General features: G+C 37.0%; 1 protein-coding gene across 2 annotated transcripts in view; it reads left to right on the forward strand.

Moving 5' to 3' along the window:
* The window catches only part of LOC131983177 (protein kinase C beta type), a 145,489-nt gene that overhangs the window by 105,078 nt on the left and 23,088 nt on the right, over positions 1 to 17,323 (forward strand). For both annotated transcript variants that reach the window (XM_059347847.1, XM_059347846.1), the window contains exons 11-15: positions 2,773 to 2,864; positions 7,675 to 7,737; positions 10,596 to 10,734; positions 11,597 to 11,677; positions 12,467 to 12,574. In XM_059347847.1, the coding sequence (XP_059203830.1) occupies positions 2,773 to 2,864; positions 7,675 to 7,737; positions 10,596 to 10,734; positions 11,597 to 11,677; positions 12,467 to 12,574 (483 nt within the window). The remainder of the gene's footprint in view (positions 1 to 2,772; positions 2,865 to 7,674; positions 7,738 to 10,595; positions 10,735 to 11,596; positions 11,678 to 12,466; positions 12,575 to 17,323) is intronic.

Genomic DNA, 17,323 nt, shown 5'->3' on the forward strand with positions numbered 1-17,323 from the left:
AAAAATAAGAAATATCATGAACATAAATTCCATAAACGCCCAATGTAACGTATATATGTCACATCACAGAGCTTAAATTCTGAGTTAATTAATGCCAAGCATGAAAATCATGTGTTTATTGCTCTTCCTTATCAGTAAATATATTTACATGCCACTGTATTATATTGCGTATTGTTCACGCTAATCTGTAAAACATTCAGCAGCCTACTGAGTGTACATGAAATAAATAAAAGGAAAAAAAAGAAAACATATCAGAATATAGCATGTTTTTATTAGATATTATAAGCCACGTCTCTCCATAAAACAATAAACAATACAACTGTAATATTTTGATATAAATGTAATTTATAAAGATTAGTAACATACCTTTAAGCAGCTCAATAACTTGACTTAACCTTATGACTTTGCTAATGTTAGCTAACTTTTCGCTAGCTAATGTTAACATTAGCTTCAATAATTATATTCAGCTTTTTACAGCTAGCTAGCAAGCCCAACATATGTTCTGCTGCTATACTAGCATTAGCTACATTATGTGACATTAAGAGATCTACGTAGCTCACAATACAATTCCACAAACGACAACAAAAGGGAAAAAACAAAAACAAAAAACATTTCAGGTAAGGTTAATGTTATCTTGCTAACAATGTAAGTGTAGCTAGCTAAAATTAGCAAACTTGTAATGTGAGTACAAGTTATTCATTCATTGTTCTTATAACCACTTATAAGAACTGGGATCACAGGGGGATTGGACAGGTCGCAGGCATAAAACAAGTTATTTTCTGCTTAATGCGACATAGCCTAACCTATAAGTTAGAGTCATTTTGAAATAATAAGGTTGTATTGTTTAAGTTGGTGTTATTGATAATGTCTGTAATATCCAGTGTAAAAATACTACTGTATGTAGTGATTATGTTACTTTTTAGAGTTTCCTTTGCTGCTGGTTCAGGCCAAGGTTATTATAGTTAACGAAAACTAACGAAATAACGAAAACTAGAATTGAAAAAACATTTTCGTTAACTGAAATAAAAATAAAAACTTTTTTTAAAAACGGTAACTAACTGAAACTGTATTTTGTGGTTACAAAACTAACTAAAACTAACTGAAATTATAGTGAAAATGTCCTTAGTTTTCGTTTTTGTCAAGTTTTTTCATTAATAATTCAGTGTTTCTATTTGAACATGCAACACATGGTGAATATGTTTACTGAGACTGGGATGTCTACACTCGAAACAAAATTCAAAACACCTGGAACTGTAAGAGTTAATAACCTTATTGGGGCTGAGATGAATAAACCAAAGGAAATAAAGGCAAAATGTATTATGACCTCCTTGAATCTGGCACCCAACACATAGCCCATTACAAAAAAACTAAAACTAACACTAAAACTAATAAAAACTAAACTAAAACTAAGCATTTTCAAAAACTAAAAACTAGAAAACTCACTCTAAAAACTAACTAAAACTAACTGAATTTGAAAACAAAAATCCACAACGAAATTAAAATTAAAACTAATGAAAAATACAAAACTATTATAACCTTGGTTCAGGCTCCATGGACTCTATGAACTTCTATTTAATGGGAAAATGTTTGCGTCGTTGGTTGCATTCATAAACACACACACACACACACACACACACACACACATAGACTTGAAACCAAAAAAACAATCCATTTTAAATAAATTGCAAGCTGACAAACTGACTTCATAGGCCCCCACACCTTCACATTATATGGGATCTGAAGGCAGCCACAGTGCGGTGTCCTGCTGAAGGGCACAGCCGCGCTGCTGGGGAGCGCTGTGGTCTTAACAGCAGCCACCCTGCCTGCTGTCACCAGCTCACAGCTGGAATACACAGGCTGGATTCATATTTGATTCATGCTCATCTTCTGACGTATAATCCATATTACACTAAAGATGAGTCGACAGAGGAAGTAAATATAGCTCATTGGCCTCACACTTTACACTGAATACACATCATTTGGATTCAAATGCTGCGCAAACACTGTACATGTTTTCATTGATCGATGAACATAACGGAAAAATTGAAATCCATTTGAGGTTGTGGTTAAAGGCTAGGTGAATAAAGTTGACCTACACAATCACACACAGACCAGAAGTGAGTGTGTTAATCCTCCTTGCACTAATTCTCTGACCAGAGGAGGGCTTTCGTACATATGGGACTTAACAGGCAGTTATAACACACACATATACAAGGGCAATTATAACACACATGCACACACACATACATTTTAATCACTGTTACACATGGAGCACACAAACAAGCGCTCAAAAGACTTATCAGGCAGTGGACGTATACGTTCAGACACACATTAAAAGCGTTAACACACTATATTTTCTCCCAACACACACATGACCCTTCACCAAATCCCTCCGCTCTCTCTCAGTACCTTATCAGCCATTTCTGTAGATAATGGAGGAGTATTGGCTCTTAAATTGATGTGTGTGTGTTCCTTCAGTTGAAGGCTGATTGGACGACAACCCGATCACCTCTTCCTCACAGCCTTCTTCCTCTTACTCCATCTTTTGTCTCTCAATTTTTACTGCCTCCCAACTCATTTCTCCTTTAATCTTCTCTCATTTGATCCATCTCTCTCTATCTACGTCCGAGCAATCCCTTTCTACTCCACTGTATCCGACATTTTTCTCACTACTATCATCCCAGTTCTCTGTGACCCCTCACCTGCTTTTATGAACATGTGCTTTTTCTTTTCTCTCTCTCTCTTTCTGTCTGCCACTCCGTCTCTCCGTAGGACCGCTTGTATTTTGTCATGGAGTACATAAACGGAGGAGATCTCATGTACCAGATTCAGCAGGTCGGGAAGTTCAAAGAGCCCCATGCTGTGTGAGTACACACACACACACACACACACACACTGATACATTCTTACAGCCATCATAACACAGAATCTTAATCCCATGCTTTTAGGTGTTTAACAGTCTTGTAATGCTTTTTTAAATCATACTAAATAAGCCATCAACACTTTGACGGGCTCAGGTGATGGATGAGCAATCCTAGCAGAGCCGGGGGGGAAATATGTTGTTCGCCCCCGATGCACGTAGCTGCTCTGAAGAACTTCAAACAAATGAAAGTAATCCAGCAGCTCCTGCGAGTTTTCAGTGTGTGGTAGAATACCTCCAAAACTGCAGAATATAATTAAGGTGGCTGGCGAGATCACTGGTGTCAAGTCAAACCAGCGAGCTGACATATTTGACAAGCGGGCTGTCGGGAAAGCGAGAGCCGTGGAGGAGTTTGCCCTTCATCTGCTTTATAGGGAATTAGAGTTTCTTCCCTCTGGCAGGAGGTTTAGACTGCTGAAGGACAAGTCGAACGGGGTGAGGAACTCTTTTATCTAAGGCCATCGACTTGTTCTACCCTGTTTAATTTATTTATTAGACAATAGTCAGGATGTTCTGCTCCGTGGATGATGATGACGCTTTGAACTTTTATCTCAGTGTCTGAGAGTGATGCAGTTTAGCATCTGAAGCCATGGTAGCTTTCTGTTGCAGCGAGGCCCTGCTGAGGGCTGTACCATGATGCATTAATGCAACATGGTCTCACAGGAATCCGTGAAATGGCCACGGATTTGCTTAACTCAAAATCAGTGGAATAGCCATGGAATCACTCAAATTTCCGTGAAACTGACACAGATTTCGCTACAATGCAAGTTAATGACAGTCATATCCCGTGGCTATTCCAACATACAAAGTGATTATGTACATTCACTGAGTGAATATTTAGAAAATAAAACATATATTTCTCGCTAGAAATGTGATCAAAATCCATTTTTATGCAGAAACTAAGTCAAAATATTGATTTTTTTCACTAAAAATGAGAGAACTGTCCTCCATGTTTTTTGTTCTGACCGCCAGGACCTTGAAAGTCACGTGACTTGGAACAAACCAATAGGAAAAAATATCCATGGAATAGCCATGGGATATGACTGTCATTAACTTCCATTGTAGCCAAATCCGTGTCAGTTTCACGGAAATTTGAGTGATTCCGTGGCTATTCCACTGATTTTGAGTTAAGCAAATCCGTGGCTATTTCATGGATTCCTGTGAGACCAGGTTCCATAAATGTTATCACGTGATTGAATTGGTGTTATCAGTAGGTATGTGTTATTTGTATGTGCAACTGATACTCATTGTGTTTCCATCAACAGATTTCTATGATTCCCATTAAAAAAGCTTGATGGAAACACCAAATTTCGATTTAAAAAACTTTTCGATCATGCACATTTATGCTCGATGAGGTGGTTTTTGTCTTTTTCGAAAAAATACTTAATGCACTTAGCGAGAGATGGAAAAAAGATTTTTCCAAATTCTGATGTAGCATTTAACCCACATGATTGATCAGCTGTTACAGTACTTAAGAATTATTATAAGTATCCCAATTAGATCCAAATCCTGCAGACTCTCCATTTTCTCCCGTGGGTGGCCAATGTTGTCCGATTAGCAACTATGTTTTGTTGTTGTTTTTTCTCTACTTCTTCTACTGCTTACTGAAGGATTAATTGGCAATACATTACACTGCCATCTGTTGACCAAAGTATGTTCATGCAGCCTTTTTTTATTTGCTGTAAACCAGTTGATGGAAACTATGAAAATTTTGCTTTCAAAATTTGCTTTGACTTTAATGAAAACAGGGCTAATGTTAAGAACTGTTAATGGTCATTTACTGGGCCGGTAACATTCAAAATGGGTGCTCAAAGCGAGGTTAGTTGGTTAGAGAGGTATGTTGAGTCTAAAGCCAGTTTTCCATGTCTCAAAGATGCCTCTCTTTTAACCCATTAAGGCCTAAAACGCCTGGAAAAAATGCCTGTAAAACCTCTGGGCGATTTTGAAAGAACCCCCTAAAACCTGAAGTTTTTCTGGAAATTCAACAGAAGATTTTTCAGCCTCTGTAGCAGATAGAAATGAAATTCAAAAAGTATTTGAGAGCTTATACCCATGACTTTCATGAGAAGTTGAGTTTATTTGTCCAAACCTTCAATAAAGTTTTTTTTTAAATCAACAAACTCAGCAAATGTTGCATTTGACTGAATAAAATGCCTATGCATAATACTAATACATGCCCATTAGCAAGATGCAAACATGATATGACCATTGGAAGAAATAGACATAGTTCTCATTAGCCTACTGTAATAAAATAATAATAATAATTATCAGAATAATAATACATTTTATATATTGCACTTTTTAGGGTACTCAACGACGCATAAAGTAATATAAGACATAAACAGTCTTGATTTCTTATATCATCATCACAATCTATTATTATTATTATTATTATTATCTCCAGATGGCCACAAATCTGTCTGTTTTTCTGTGAAAATATGTCGTCTAAAAACATATTCTTCATCCATAAATGCCGGTCGATTGGTTCCGAGGGTTCAAATTCCGGATCAGCAATAAAATCATCGGTGCTGTTTTCATCAGATCGCTTCCGTCACTTACTGCTGAGCTCCCTCCGCTATAGTCGTCTTCTGCCATGATTTCAAAGTTCTGGAAAGTCCAATGTTGCATTGCGACACTCCCGCATGTATTCTGATCATGATCCTGATGCATTTCATTGGCCAAGAGACCGAAAATTGGTGGAAAAAAACTACAAATACTACAAAACGACGTATCCGCTGTCCTGGCCTTAATGGTAGAATAACGCAACAGCGCTCCCGGTTTTAATGGTAGAAATGCGGTAAAGCTTTCCCGGCTTAAATGGCTTTACCGGGCTAGATGGCCATGATAGCTCATGCTGCAGACCTAACCTGGTTGGGACCAGTTTAAGTTCAGAGTCTCAGATTGAAACATCTTTCACTTATTTCCTTATTTTGGTAAAAGCATCACTCTGTTGTCACTAGTCTATGAGCGATACAGATTCTCAGCTGAGGAATACATTATAAATGCAAACTTGAGTCGTAACGTTTCATAAATAATGCCCGAGAACAAAGCCGGGCAATTACTGTAACACTATGTGTTGTGTTGTGGGAACCTATTGTACATGCGTGCATCTGGTGATGCAGAAAATCTGAGCCAGAATACTTTATTTTATCTGTTCTCAGTGAACTAAGAAATATGTGTGTAGTGTTCTCTTGACATTTAGCCACGCCGCCTCTATAATAAGCCTTCTATAAAATCACAGGTAGCATGCATTAGTAGTTCACTGCATTATTAATCGCTATGACATTTAGTTGCACATGAGATGTGCTATAATTCCTTCAAACCATAATGTTACCACTTTGGACTATGTTTCTGTGCTTGGTCCTGATTTATACCAGATAGGAAATTTAGTATTTAGTATAGTATTTATCACCGATTGTATTTAATCAATAAAAACCACTTTAATTTGGGCAAAAACTGACATGATTTTTCGTGTATTCTTCATTATGGGACAGTGTCAGACCTAAATGCAGTTCTTAAGTTTAACATTTAAATCATATTTAAAGTGCAAGAGCTGTAAAATGTGCAGCTGTCACATTAGAAATAAATGGTAAGCACTAAGGGTGCATTGAACATTAAAATAAGGATATTACCAATTTTACATTTTTTGCCGGTAGTTCTGTCTTGCCTTATTTTCTGTTACAGTGTTGCTTTTTCCCTTTTATGGGAACACACACAATGTCTAAGGAAGACAGCCTTGGTAGCCACTTAGCTAAGTTAAAGAAATCGTGGCTCTGTCCCAAGGTTATTATAGTTAACGAAAACTAACGAAATAACGAAAACTATAATTTAAAAAACATTTTCGTTAACTGAAATAAAAATAAAAACTAGAGTTTTTTAAAAAACGATAACTAACTGAAACTGTATTGCGTGGTTACAAAACTAACTAAAACTAACTAAAATTATAGTGAAAATGTCCTTAGTTTTCGTTTTTGTCAACTTTTTTCATTCATAATTCAGTGTTTCTATTGGAACATGCAACACATGGTGAATATGTTTACTGAGACTGGGATGTCTACACTCCAACCAAAATTCAAAACACCTGGAACTGTAAGAGTTAATAACCTTATTGGCGCTGAGATGGATAAACCAAAGGAAATAAACGCAAAATTTATTATGGCCTCTTTGAATCTGGCACCCAATGTATAGCCCATTACAAAAAAACTAAAACTAACACTAAAACTGATAAAAACTAAACCAAAACTAAGCATTTTCAAAAACTAAACTAAAACTAGAAAACTCACTCTAAAAACGAACTAAAACTAACTGAATTTGAAAACAAAAATTCACAACGAAATTAAAACTAATGAAAAATCCCAAACTATTATAACCTTGCTCTGTCCAACTATAGCTTCATGCTACAGCCCTGGTCGTCATGCCGATCACAGACAACACGTCCAACAAGCTAGAAACGGGCTCTGCATACACTCCCACACTCCTCTCCACGCCATCAAAATGCCTCTTGACATCTCTTACGTGCACTTTACAAAAAGACACTGATTGTGCTCGCCCACGCAAACACACACAAACACAGCGGAGTGCGTGGTCAGTGTGTCCAGGCTCCTCCTGTTGATCTTATCAGCTGCTCTCTGGCCTTGAAGAGACAGCGCTGACCTTTTATGCAGACACACACACAAATGATCCATCTGTTTTCCTCCTGTCCTTCCTCTCAGGCTCTTTCTAATTACTGTTTTTGTTTCTGAATGTGTGTGTAGGTTCTATGCTGCGGAGATAGCCATTGGCCTGTTCTTCCTTCATCTAAAGGGCATCATCTACAGGTAACCTCCATCACACAACATAACCAGCAGATGAATGCAATTAATTAAGTACATTCACTCAAGTGTTTCTCTTTTATGCAACTTCTGCTCCATTACATCTCACAGGAAAATATTGTATATTTTTATCCCACTACCTTTATCAGATATCTTTAGTTATATTTCAGATTACAGTTTTTTAACAAAGAGGAAGGGATGCCTGTTCCCAGAACATGTCCCTCCAATTTTATCACACCTCAAATTCATGAAAAAAGGCGAAACTTTGCAACTGAACAAACCTTTTAATATTTATTAAACTTAAAATTGTATTAAATCATATTTTATTATGTCCTATCAATTTATTGTCATATCATTGTTTTATTAATTTATGAATCTATCAATTAAGTATTCTTTTTTTTAGTTATGTAGCATCTTTACAACATTGTGGATTTAATAACTTAAATGGAATGTTTAATTAAGAAAATGAATACAACTTAAAATATAAAATACTAACATATGTTTGCTTTTAAGAATTTCATGTGTGTTTTATTTTGCACATATTTTTTGATTTAATTATTTTCTATGCTCACTGTTTTTAAGCACTCATATTTTACTAACAATATGAAATGTATTCATTTTCTTATTGTTTACATTTAATTCTTTAGTTTGAGTTTTAAATCCCACAGCACTTATTTAACATCTACACTTTCTAAATGTTTTAACTTATGTATCAAAATGTATCTTTGATATTAATAATTCTTATTTTGTTTATTATTTCTTATTTTTTATGTTTATCAAAAGGTTTTTCGTTGTGAATTTTACACCAATTTTACACCTTATAATCTCCTCTGGGCAATTGACCAGGTCAGCTCATCAAATTTTATAAATTATTTAATCAACTTTTTAATTAGCTAAAGTAAAAGGTCACTCCCTTAACCACTGCCCTAGTCTCTTGCCTCCATCTTTTAAAACCACTCCTTTTAAATTATTTTAATAGCTTTTGCTTTAAAAAAAACAACAAAAAAAACCCTCTTTTAAGGAACTTTTAAATTATGATTTTATAATTTTATTACAAACACTACACTACAGACATACCATGATCGGAACATACAGATTAATGCAGCAGCAATATTAATCCAAAAAACGTACAAAATAATAGTAAAACACTGACAGGGAACATTTACTGCACAATACATTTACTTTTCATACTTCAAGTACATTTTGCTAATAATACTTAAGTAAGATATTGAATGCAGTACTTTACTGTGTACTGCTGGTGGAGCATTTTCAAAGTGTGGTATTCGTACTTTCACTTAAGTAAAGGATCTGAATACTTCTTCACATTTCTATATGCATCTACAAAATACCAATTTATTGTGGAGGATTTTCGGTTAATTAACAGATGTATTTTATTTTTAATAGTATTACTAGATACTGTTCTAGTTTTGAATGAAGTACTGCAACAGCCCAAACAGCACATTGTTATACCTCTTTATGCAGTTTATATAGTAAATATACAACATTTAAGACAAAAATGCCCAATCTGAGTAAAGAGATTTAAAATAATAATAAATAATCATATACCTAAGTATTTGTTTTAATCAGTGGTGGAAGAAGTATTCAGATCCCTTAATGAAGTAAAAGTACTAATACTACACTGCAGAATTACTCCACTACAAGTAAAAGTCCTGCATTCAAAACTTACTTAAGTTAAAGTACAAAAGCATCAGCATCAAAATGTACTTAAAGTATCAAAAGTAAAGGTACTCTTTATGCAGAATGGACCCACTCAGATTGTTTTATATATTCTAAATATATTATTGGATTAATATTATTGATGCATTTATGTAAGCAGCGTTTTTATTTTCTCAAGGTAGTGCTCATTCTAACGACTTAATATACTTTTATGAGGTTTTATTGAAAAAGTTGCCTCAAAATGTGGTGGAGTAGAAGTATAAAGTTACATAAAATAAAAATACTCAAATAAAGTACAAGTACCTCAGAATTGTACTTAAGAAAATTTACTTAATTTTTATTCCACCACTGGTTTTAACCCTCTGGAGTTATCGATCACGACTTCTTCATGACGTCACAACATAAAAACAAAACAAAATCAAGCCCTGCCGTCAGCTTCAGCTGATATATTAGTCTAAAAATATAGAACTAGCTGTTATCCTTATATGTTATATTTGCAATGTGTGTTCACATTTGCAACCTTAGCAATTCTTCATTGAGCATGACTGTTTTTTGAAAGTAAAAAAAAAACATACTTTATACTAAAATTAAATTAAATGGCTTTTTTTTTAATGTGTCTTTTGTGTTCAAAATGTTGATCCAGTAAAGTGGAAAATAATTATCTGGTCATATTGGTGAAGTTGTGCTAAAACTAATGATATGAACAGGGCATGGTAAACAAGTGTTATATACGGTCAGAATGAAAAGGATTAACAAACAAATGGCCCAAAACTCCAAAGGATTTATAACAGCACTGCCGAACTGCAGGGAAGGAGTTGAAAACAATGCATATTAATCTTTACTTATTCTATATATTACTACTTGACTCCCCCTCAGTAACCGCTGAAGAAGAGTAGACTCTTGACCTTTAGACTTCAACTACAATTAACTGATTTCTGCTGTTTATTATATCATGCAGAGAATCCGCCCCCACAGATGATGCGCTCCTCCAACTGCGAATCAGAATGTGTCATCTGGTTCAGTGTAACTGCGGCTCGACCTCTTGGAGGTCACTGCATCATTCCCGATTAAAGTCCCACTAAACTAAACAAGAAAGATTGCAGAGGAGAAAAAACCTCAGAATGTAAAATGACGAGCCTGTTTAGTCCATATTGTGTCGTGAAATGTGTGTGTTTTTCCTCCTGTAGAGACCTGAAGCTGGACAATGTGATGCTGGACTGTGAGGGTCACATTAAGATAGCAGATTTTGGCATGTGTAAAGAAAATATGAATGACGGAGTCACCACCAAGACCTTCTGTGGAACACCAGACTACATAGCTCCTGAGGTAGAAGAGTGTGTGTGAGCTGTGAGTGACGCTGGGCAGTGTGTGTGCTCGGCTCGCTGTTTGGGACCCGTAGCTGCTTGTTCAAAATGTTTCTTCAGCTTTTTATTGTCACAAACAAAATAGAGAAAGCAAGACAGGGAATAGTTATGCAAAGATTGAGGATGGACTTTATTCAACAAAGGTGGAGATCAGGTTTTTCCACAAAATTTAACATCAGCATTAAATAATAAAAGTGCAATTATCCTGGAAATTAAGAAATTCAACACGGATATTTTTTTCAGAGCAGGCAGTAAATTAAATAGAAAAAAAGAGGAGAAAAAAGAGCAAGGACAGAGAAATAGAATTATTTCTGAAATAAAATAGAATTTTTAGCTTTTCTATTCATTTTAAAATTTAAAATTTTTTGATAGTCTCTGAGGTGTTTTCATCCAGATTGTTCATAAAATGAATTTAAAATATATATACATAATATTTTATGAAAGCATTTACATATTTGCAGAAACAACTGCTTCCAAATATTCTAATTCAACAAAAACAGGTCTGAAAAGTACAGATTAAAAATGTTATTAATAAAACAAATAATATATTTGTAAGAAAATGATGGTGTTGTCCATTTTTAATGCCAATATATGATTATCAGACCAAAACAAATTAGTGCATGAACATTTAAAAAAAAAAAGTAGATACTGTCATCTGCCAAAGAAAAAAAGATTTATTGTAAATCTTTTGTGTAGAAAATCATTTATTTCTGTTACTACTTTTCTCTTATTTATTTTAAATTCACATGTTGAGGTATTTTATCGTGTATTTAACACAGAAGTGATGATGGGAACTTTCCTGAACAAAGTGTTATATATTTCAGATCATTGCCTACCAACCTTATGGAAAATCTGTGGACTGGTGGGCCTTTGGAGTATTGCTGTATGAGATGCTGGCTGGACAGGTTTGTCTGTGTGTGTGTGTGTGTGTGTGTGTGTGTCTTATAGATAGAATTACTAAATAATAAACACATAAAAGAATATTTGAGGCAGCGTGGCAGCATTTGTATTCATGACAGAATGTGACAAAAAACAAACACTCCTGATTGTAGCCTTTAAAAGTTGACATTGTGTAATGAAAGGTTAGCTATTAAATTATACCCCTTGATGAGTTTTTCTCTCATGGTATTAATAATTGTTGGAGTAGATGTGACATTTTCAAATCCTGGATATCTCATTTGGAGTGCATATTGTGAATTTGTAAGCGTTACAACCCCGCAGTGTTTTGATTCTGAGGAGTTCAGACAGAAAAGCTTTTCATGATTCACTTTAAATGTCCTCTTTCTGTCCCGTCCTACCCCCTGCTTGTCCTCCTCTCTTCTCCTCGCCCTTTACAACCGTCCTCTCCTGCCTCCTCCTCTCCTCCCCTGTCCTCTCATCTCCCCTCATCTCTTGTCCTCTCCTGTCCTCTCGTCTGTTGTCCACTCATCTCCTGTGTTCTGCTTTCCTGTGTTCTCCTCTGCTGTCCTCTCCTTTCCTTTCCTTTCCTTTCCTTTCCTGTCCTTTCTTTCCTTTCCTTTCCTTTCCTTTCCTTTCCTTTCCTCTCCTTTCCCCTCATCATTTGTCATCTCCTGTCCTCTTCTTAATACTTCTCACCTCCCTTCTCCTCTCCTCTCCTCTCCTCTCCTCTCCTCTCCTCTCCTCTCCTCTCCTCTCCTCTCCTCTCCTCTCCTCTTCCTTCCTCTCCCCTCCAGCCTCCATTTGACGGTGAAGATGAGGATGAGTTATTTCAGTCCATTATGGAGCATCACGTCTCCTATCCCAAGTCAATGTCCAAGGAGGCTGTCGCTATCTGTAAAGGGGTGAGTATACTCACACACACACACACACACACACACACACACACACAGACAACACAAGTCCTCTCACAAGCTCAACCTTGCTCTCTCCTCACAAAATCTATTTTTCTTTCTGTCTTGCTCCCTCTCTTCTCTCTTTTAAACACGCACACAAAGAGGAGAGAACTGGGAGGGTATTAAATTAGTTTAAGGAAAGGAAGCAGGAACAAGAAGAAGAAGGAGGTGACAGAGGAAGGAGAAAGAGAAGGAGGCAGGGAGGGACATCAAAATTATCTGCATAATTAAAACCATTGTGGGGGGAACATTTATTTGGAGTGAAACAACATTGTCCGCTCTCGCTATCTGTCCTGCTTCCATCTCTCTCTCTCTCTCTCTCTCTCTCTCTCTCTCTGTCTGTCTCTGTCTCTCTCTCTGTCTGTCTCTGTCTCTCTCTCTGTCTGTCTCTCTCTGTCTCTCTGCCGTAACGTTCTACTTTCCCGTCCTTCTCTGCAGTGTTCGTTGTTAAGCCGCTGTTTTGCTTTTTTCATTGTACGCCCTCTCTATCTCTCTCGTGCACACACACACACACACACACACACACACACACACACACACACACACACACTACACTGGTCTAATAGCCTAAGCCTGTGCTGTGTGCCCAGTTGACTGTGGAAACTCCTCTTCAGAAAAGACCGGCCAGTACCAAATGATGCCCTGACACTTCCCAACTGTACTGGTCGTGTGTGTGTGTGTGTGTGTGTGTGTGTGTGTGTGTGTGTGTGTGTGTGTGTGTGTGTGTGTGTGTGTGTGTGTGTGTGTGTGTGTGTGTGTGTGTGTGTGTGTGTGTGTGTGTGTGTGTGTGTGTGTGTGTGTGTGTGTGTGTGTGTGTGTGTGTGTGAGCTGATTACTCCTATAAATGGAGTGGGTCCTCTCTATCAAACCACTACCTCTCTGTCTCATCTCCTAACTCTACGCTTCACTGACCATGACAAGCTGCTCTCACACACACACACACACACACACACAGGAGCAGAATTTAATGTTTTTAACAGAATCTAGTATGATTACAAATGCTTTATTTTTAGCAATGTTTTAATGAGACATGTAGAATAAAGTGATGTTGACGGATATGTCACAATTTTAAGCTTAATTTTAGTTGATTTTTGTAACTGAAACTTTTGTACAATTTTGTTCATTAACAAGGTATGCATGCTTGTTCTTGAAAAAATAAGAGGAAGAACGAAAGATACCTCTCTACTAATTGTTTCTGAAGCTCCGTCCTTACACAGGCTCTGCAATAACCTACAAGCACACACACACACACACACACACACAAACACATAAATTAACATCAAGACACAGTGCAAGCTTGAGTTAAGACACACACATCCATGCCAGCATAACGTCCTCCCACTACATTTAAAGGCAAAGGCATTCATAAGCAAATCGATCCCAAATATGTTCACTGAGACACACACTCACACACAAGCTATGTTATGTATTAGTGATGATTACTGGGTTGTAGTTCTACAACGGTGGATCTTCAGTGGAGCATGAAAGCTCGCCTCCATCCACCCCCACAGCTCCCACTGCGCCCTGCCAGCACCGCCTGGGTTAACTCAATGCATGACTGTGTGTGTGTGTGTGTGTGTGTGTGTGTATGCATGTGTGTGTGCATGTGTGCATGTTAAGACTACAGGGCCCTTTCCTTTTCAAATGCTACAAGATATTTCCATTTTGAAGAAAAAAAATCATCATGTAAAAATATTTCGAAACTCTACGATGAATACAGTGCCCTCTATGAACATTATGGTTTTCCTAATTTAGTGCTATATATGTGTTAAATAAATCAGGGCTCATCTGTGTGGAGATCTTCAATCACAGAACTGTTCTTATAAAAGATAAGTTTATAGTCAGAGCTCATTGTAGCCCTGTCTCTTGTTGTACTTTGGTCTATTTCAGCTGCTGGAATCCAAATAGACATTTTTCTTCTGCTCTCACAATCCTCCAAAATGATTTTTGAATGCCTCTTGACTTTTGACCAAATGTAGACAGATAGACATAGTTTAATAATCCACGAGGGGAAATGTGCAACAGCAGCATTACACGGAATAAGACACAGGAACAGAAAAAAATAGATAAATGGAATTAACATATAAAATTAAATAGAATAAAAATAAAAGAAATAAGAAAAATGCTATAGGTATATGCAATATACATTATAGGGATAATCAGAATAATTAGAAAAAACATTATTGTGTGCCGGGCTGTCCTTAATGAGGTGCAGTTTTAAACAGTTCTGATCAGAGGTGACTTATCATACAGTTCATAGTATTATTATTATTGTTAAAAGTAATACTCAGGTTTATTGTGGGTGTAAAACGATAAAAAATGATACTGTGTCATAGTTTGGGATGAGCTCTGGTTCTTTGGTCTGAATGGTCTGTTGATGTTGATATAGATCACTGAAAACGTATCAAGCTTATGTTTTCAGTGATCTATATCGAATCTTTCAGCATACTTTCACCTGTGTTTCAACTTGCATATGTCCTATAATATAATTAGATCTCTCTTCCTGCCAACGCAGTATACAGTACTGAGGTCATGTACGGTATGCAGCAGGCTTGTGGTTTGCGTGTGTGTGTTAGTGTGTCTTGAGCACATGTGTGGAAAGGGAATGATCAGAGACATTTCCACTCCCCTGCTTCCACCCTGACCAGCATCCATATTTCATAGCCAGCAATGGGCCACACACACACACACACACGCACACACTTAAGCTGCTACTGCAGTATATGCTGTAGTGTTAGTACATGATGTCTTCAACCACATGATTTTACAGCAAAGAGTAATTGTGCAAGTATGTCCTTACACACCCAAAGGCACACACACAAATACACACAAACACACACATACACGCCGCCTTTTTACGATGCAATTCCCGATTCTGTTCTGCAATGCAACAAGCATGTTGACATGAAACGATGTAATCACCAGAATGAAGTCAAAGCAAAAGTGCAAATGGGTAAAAAGATAAAAGAAGTTTGGAGTTTAGCTGAAATAAAATGTCTCATGACCTTCAATAGGTCACGCAGACCCACCACATACACAATAATGGAGAAGGCACAAGCAAAATCTGTTACTTATCTGGTTCTAAAAGGAGAAGCCAACACCAAAGTAGCGTTTGGCTGCAAAAAGAGGTTTGATTGTATAGAAGTCTATGAGAAAATGACCCTACTTCTCAATAGATTTATTACCCCAGTAAACATTTTCCGTATGACTTTATGGTCCCAATCACAAGATTTAGGTTTTCTTTAATTCAGCACAATGTTCATTTAGTAAATTTTGGTCCCATTTAGAATAAAACAGAAGTTAAAGTAGGGTACGCCTTGTGACTGACAATTTCCTACCATGGCGACCTGTCAGTCAGGATAGAGGCATAGCAATGCATATACATTTAAATGGCTGTGAACTTTTTATATATTTATCTTGAATTATGAAAGCCAACTTTGTCAGCAGCAACTTTGCACTGCATAGCCATGAGCAGGTGCAATCAGTTTGCCGTTATACTTTAAGTGCGCAGGCAAAGTTTCTTTGGGTTCTCAATCAGATTCTAATGTCTCAGAAAAAACAACATAATGACGAACATCAAAATGCCACACTTGAGTCTTCAACACGGTAGCCCACAAACCAAGATCATGTCCTTACAATTATATTCATATTTGTTTATTTTAAAAATGATTAAATACCCCATCATTGAAATTATGTTATTATTTTCTCTACAGCCAGTCTGCATGGAAATGAAAGCCCAGAAAGTAAAATAAATATCCTTACTCTGTAGGAACTAGATAAGCCCAGTTTTACCAGATGGTGAATAAGTCCTGTTAAAACCGGGTAACCAGAGGAAGTAAACCATGCCGTTTCCACATATGCCATTATTTGCTGCAATCAGTGACCTGTTTCGGTCTGGCTGCTTTGTGGTCCACTGAGAGCGCCGTTCTCCCTCAGTGCACGCAGTAAGGACGACAACAGATTCACCAAGACTCTCTTCGAAGGAAAGTATCTGCTGTAACTGTACTGTCTGCCCGGAAAGCCAACAGATTTGTGGCTTGTTAAAAAAAAAAAAAAGATGCCAAATATACTGTAGCCGCACAGGTGTGGCTTTAAATGTGCCCCTCACTGGGTGGCCTTGGATCTGTTGTGCATGCACATTTCAACAATGTGTGTCAGACAGGCAGTAAAGAATATCGACTCTCTCAGGCCATAGTCCAGCAAGACAGACATCAATGTAGAGACAGCAAGAGATGGATTGGAAACAGAGGGAGAAGGACGAAAGGATGCATAAAGAGAGAGAGATTATTGTTGCTTTTGTGGAAAATATTCCAAACACACAATTAAATGTATTTTAATATAAAATATTCTTTACTCAACCATTGACTTTTTGTATGCCTGTTAACGTCTGTGTTTATGGATGAGTAAGTGAGTATGCATCTTTGCCTGTGCACTTATATCTGAGCAGCCTGTGTGTGTGTGTGTGTGTGTGTGTGTGTGTGTGTGTGTGTGTGTGTGTGTGCGTGTGCGTGTGCAGTGTAAGGTTAACTGACCCGTAAAAAATGTTATTTTAGTTCTAATGTAATGAGTTATGACTGCTGCTCCTGAGGGAGGCACACCCCACCTACACACACACATTGACACTCGCCTTGATGCTGTTCTTGAGGTTTTGTGTGGACAGACATTGTAAACGGTCCTTAATTATGCCTCTGGAAAACT

The sequence above is a fragment of the Centropristis striata genome, chromosome 13, assembly GCF_030273125.1.
Source record: "Centropristis striata isolate RG_2023a ecotype Rhode Island chromosome 13, C.striata_1.0, whole genome shotgun sequence".
NCBI lineage: Eukaryota > Metazoa > Chordata > Actinopteri > Perciformes > Serranidae > Centropristis > Centropristis striata.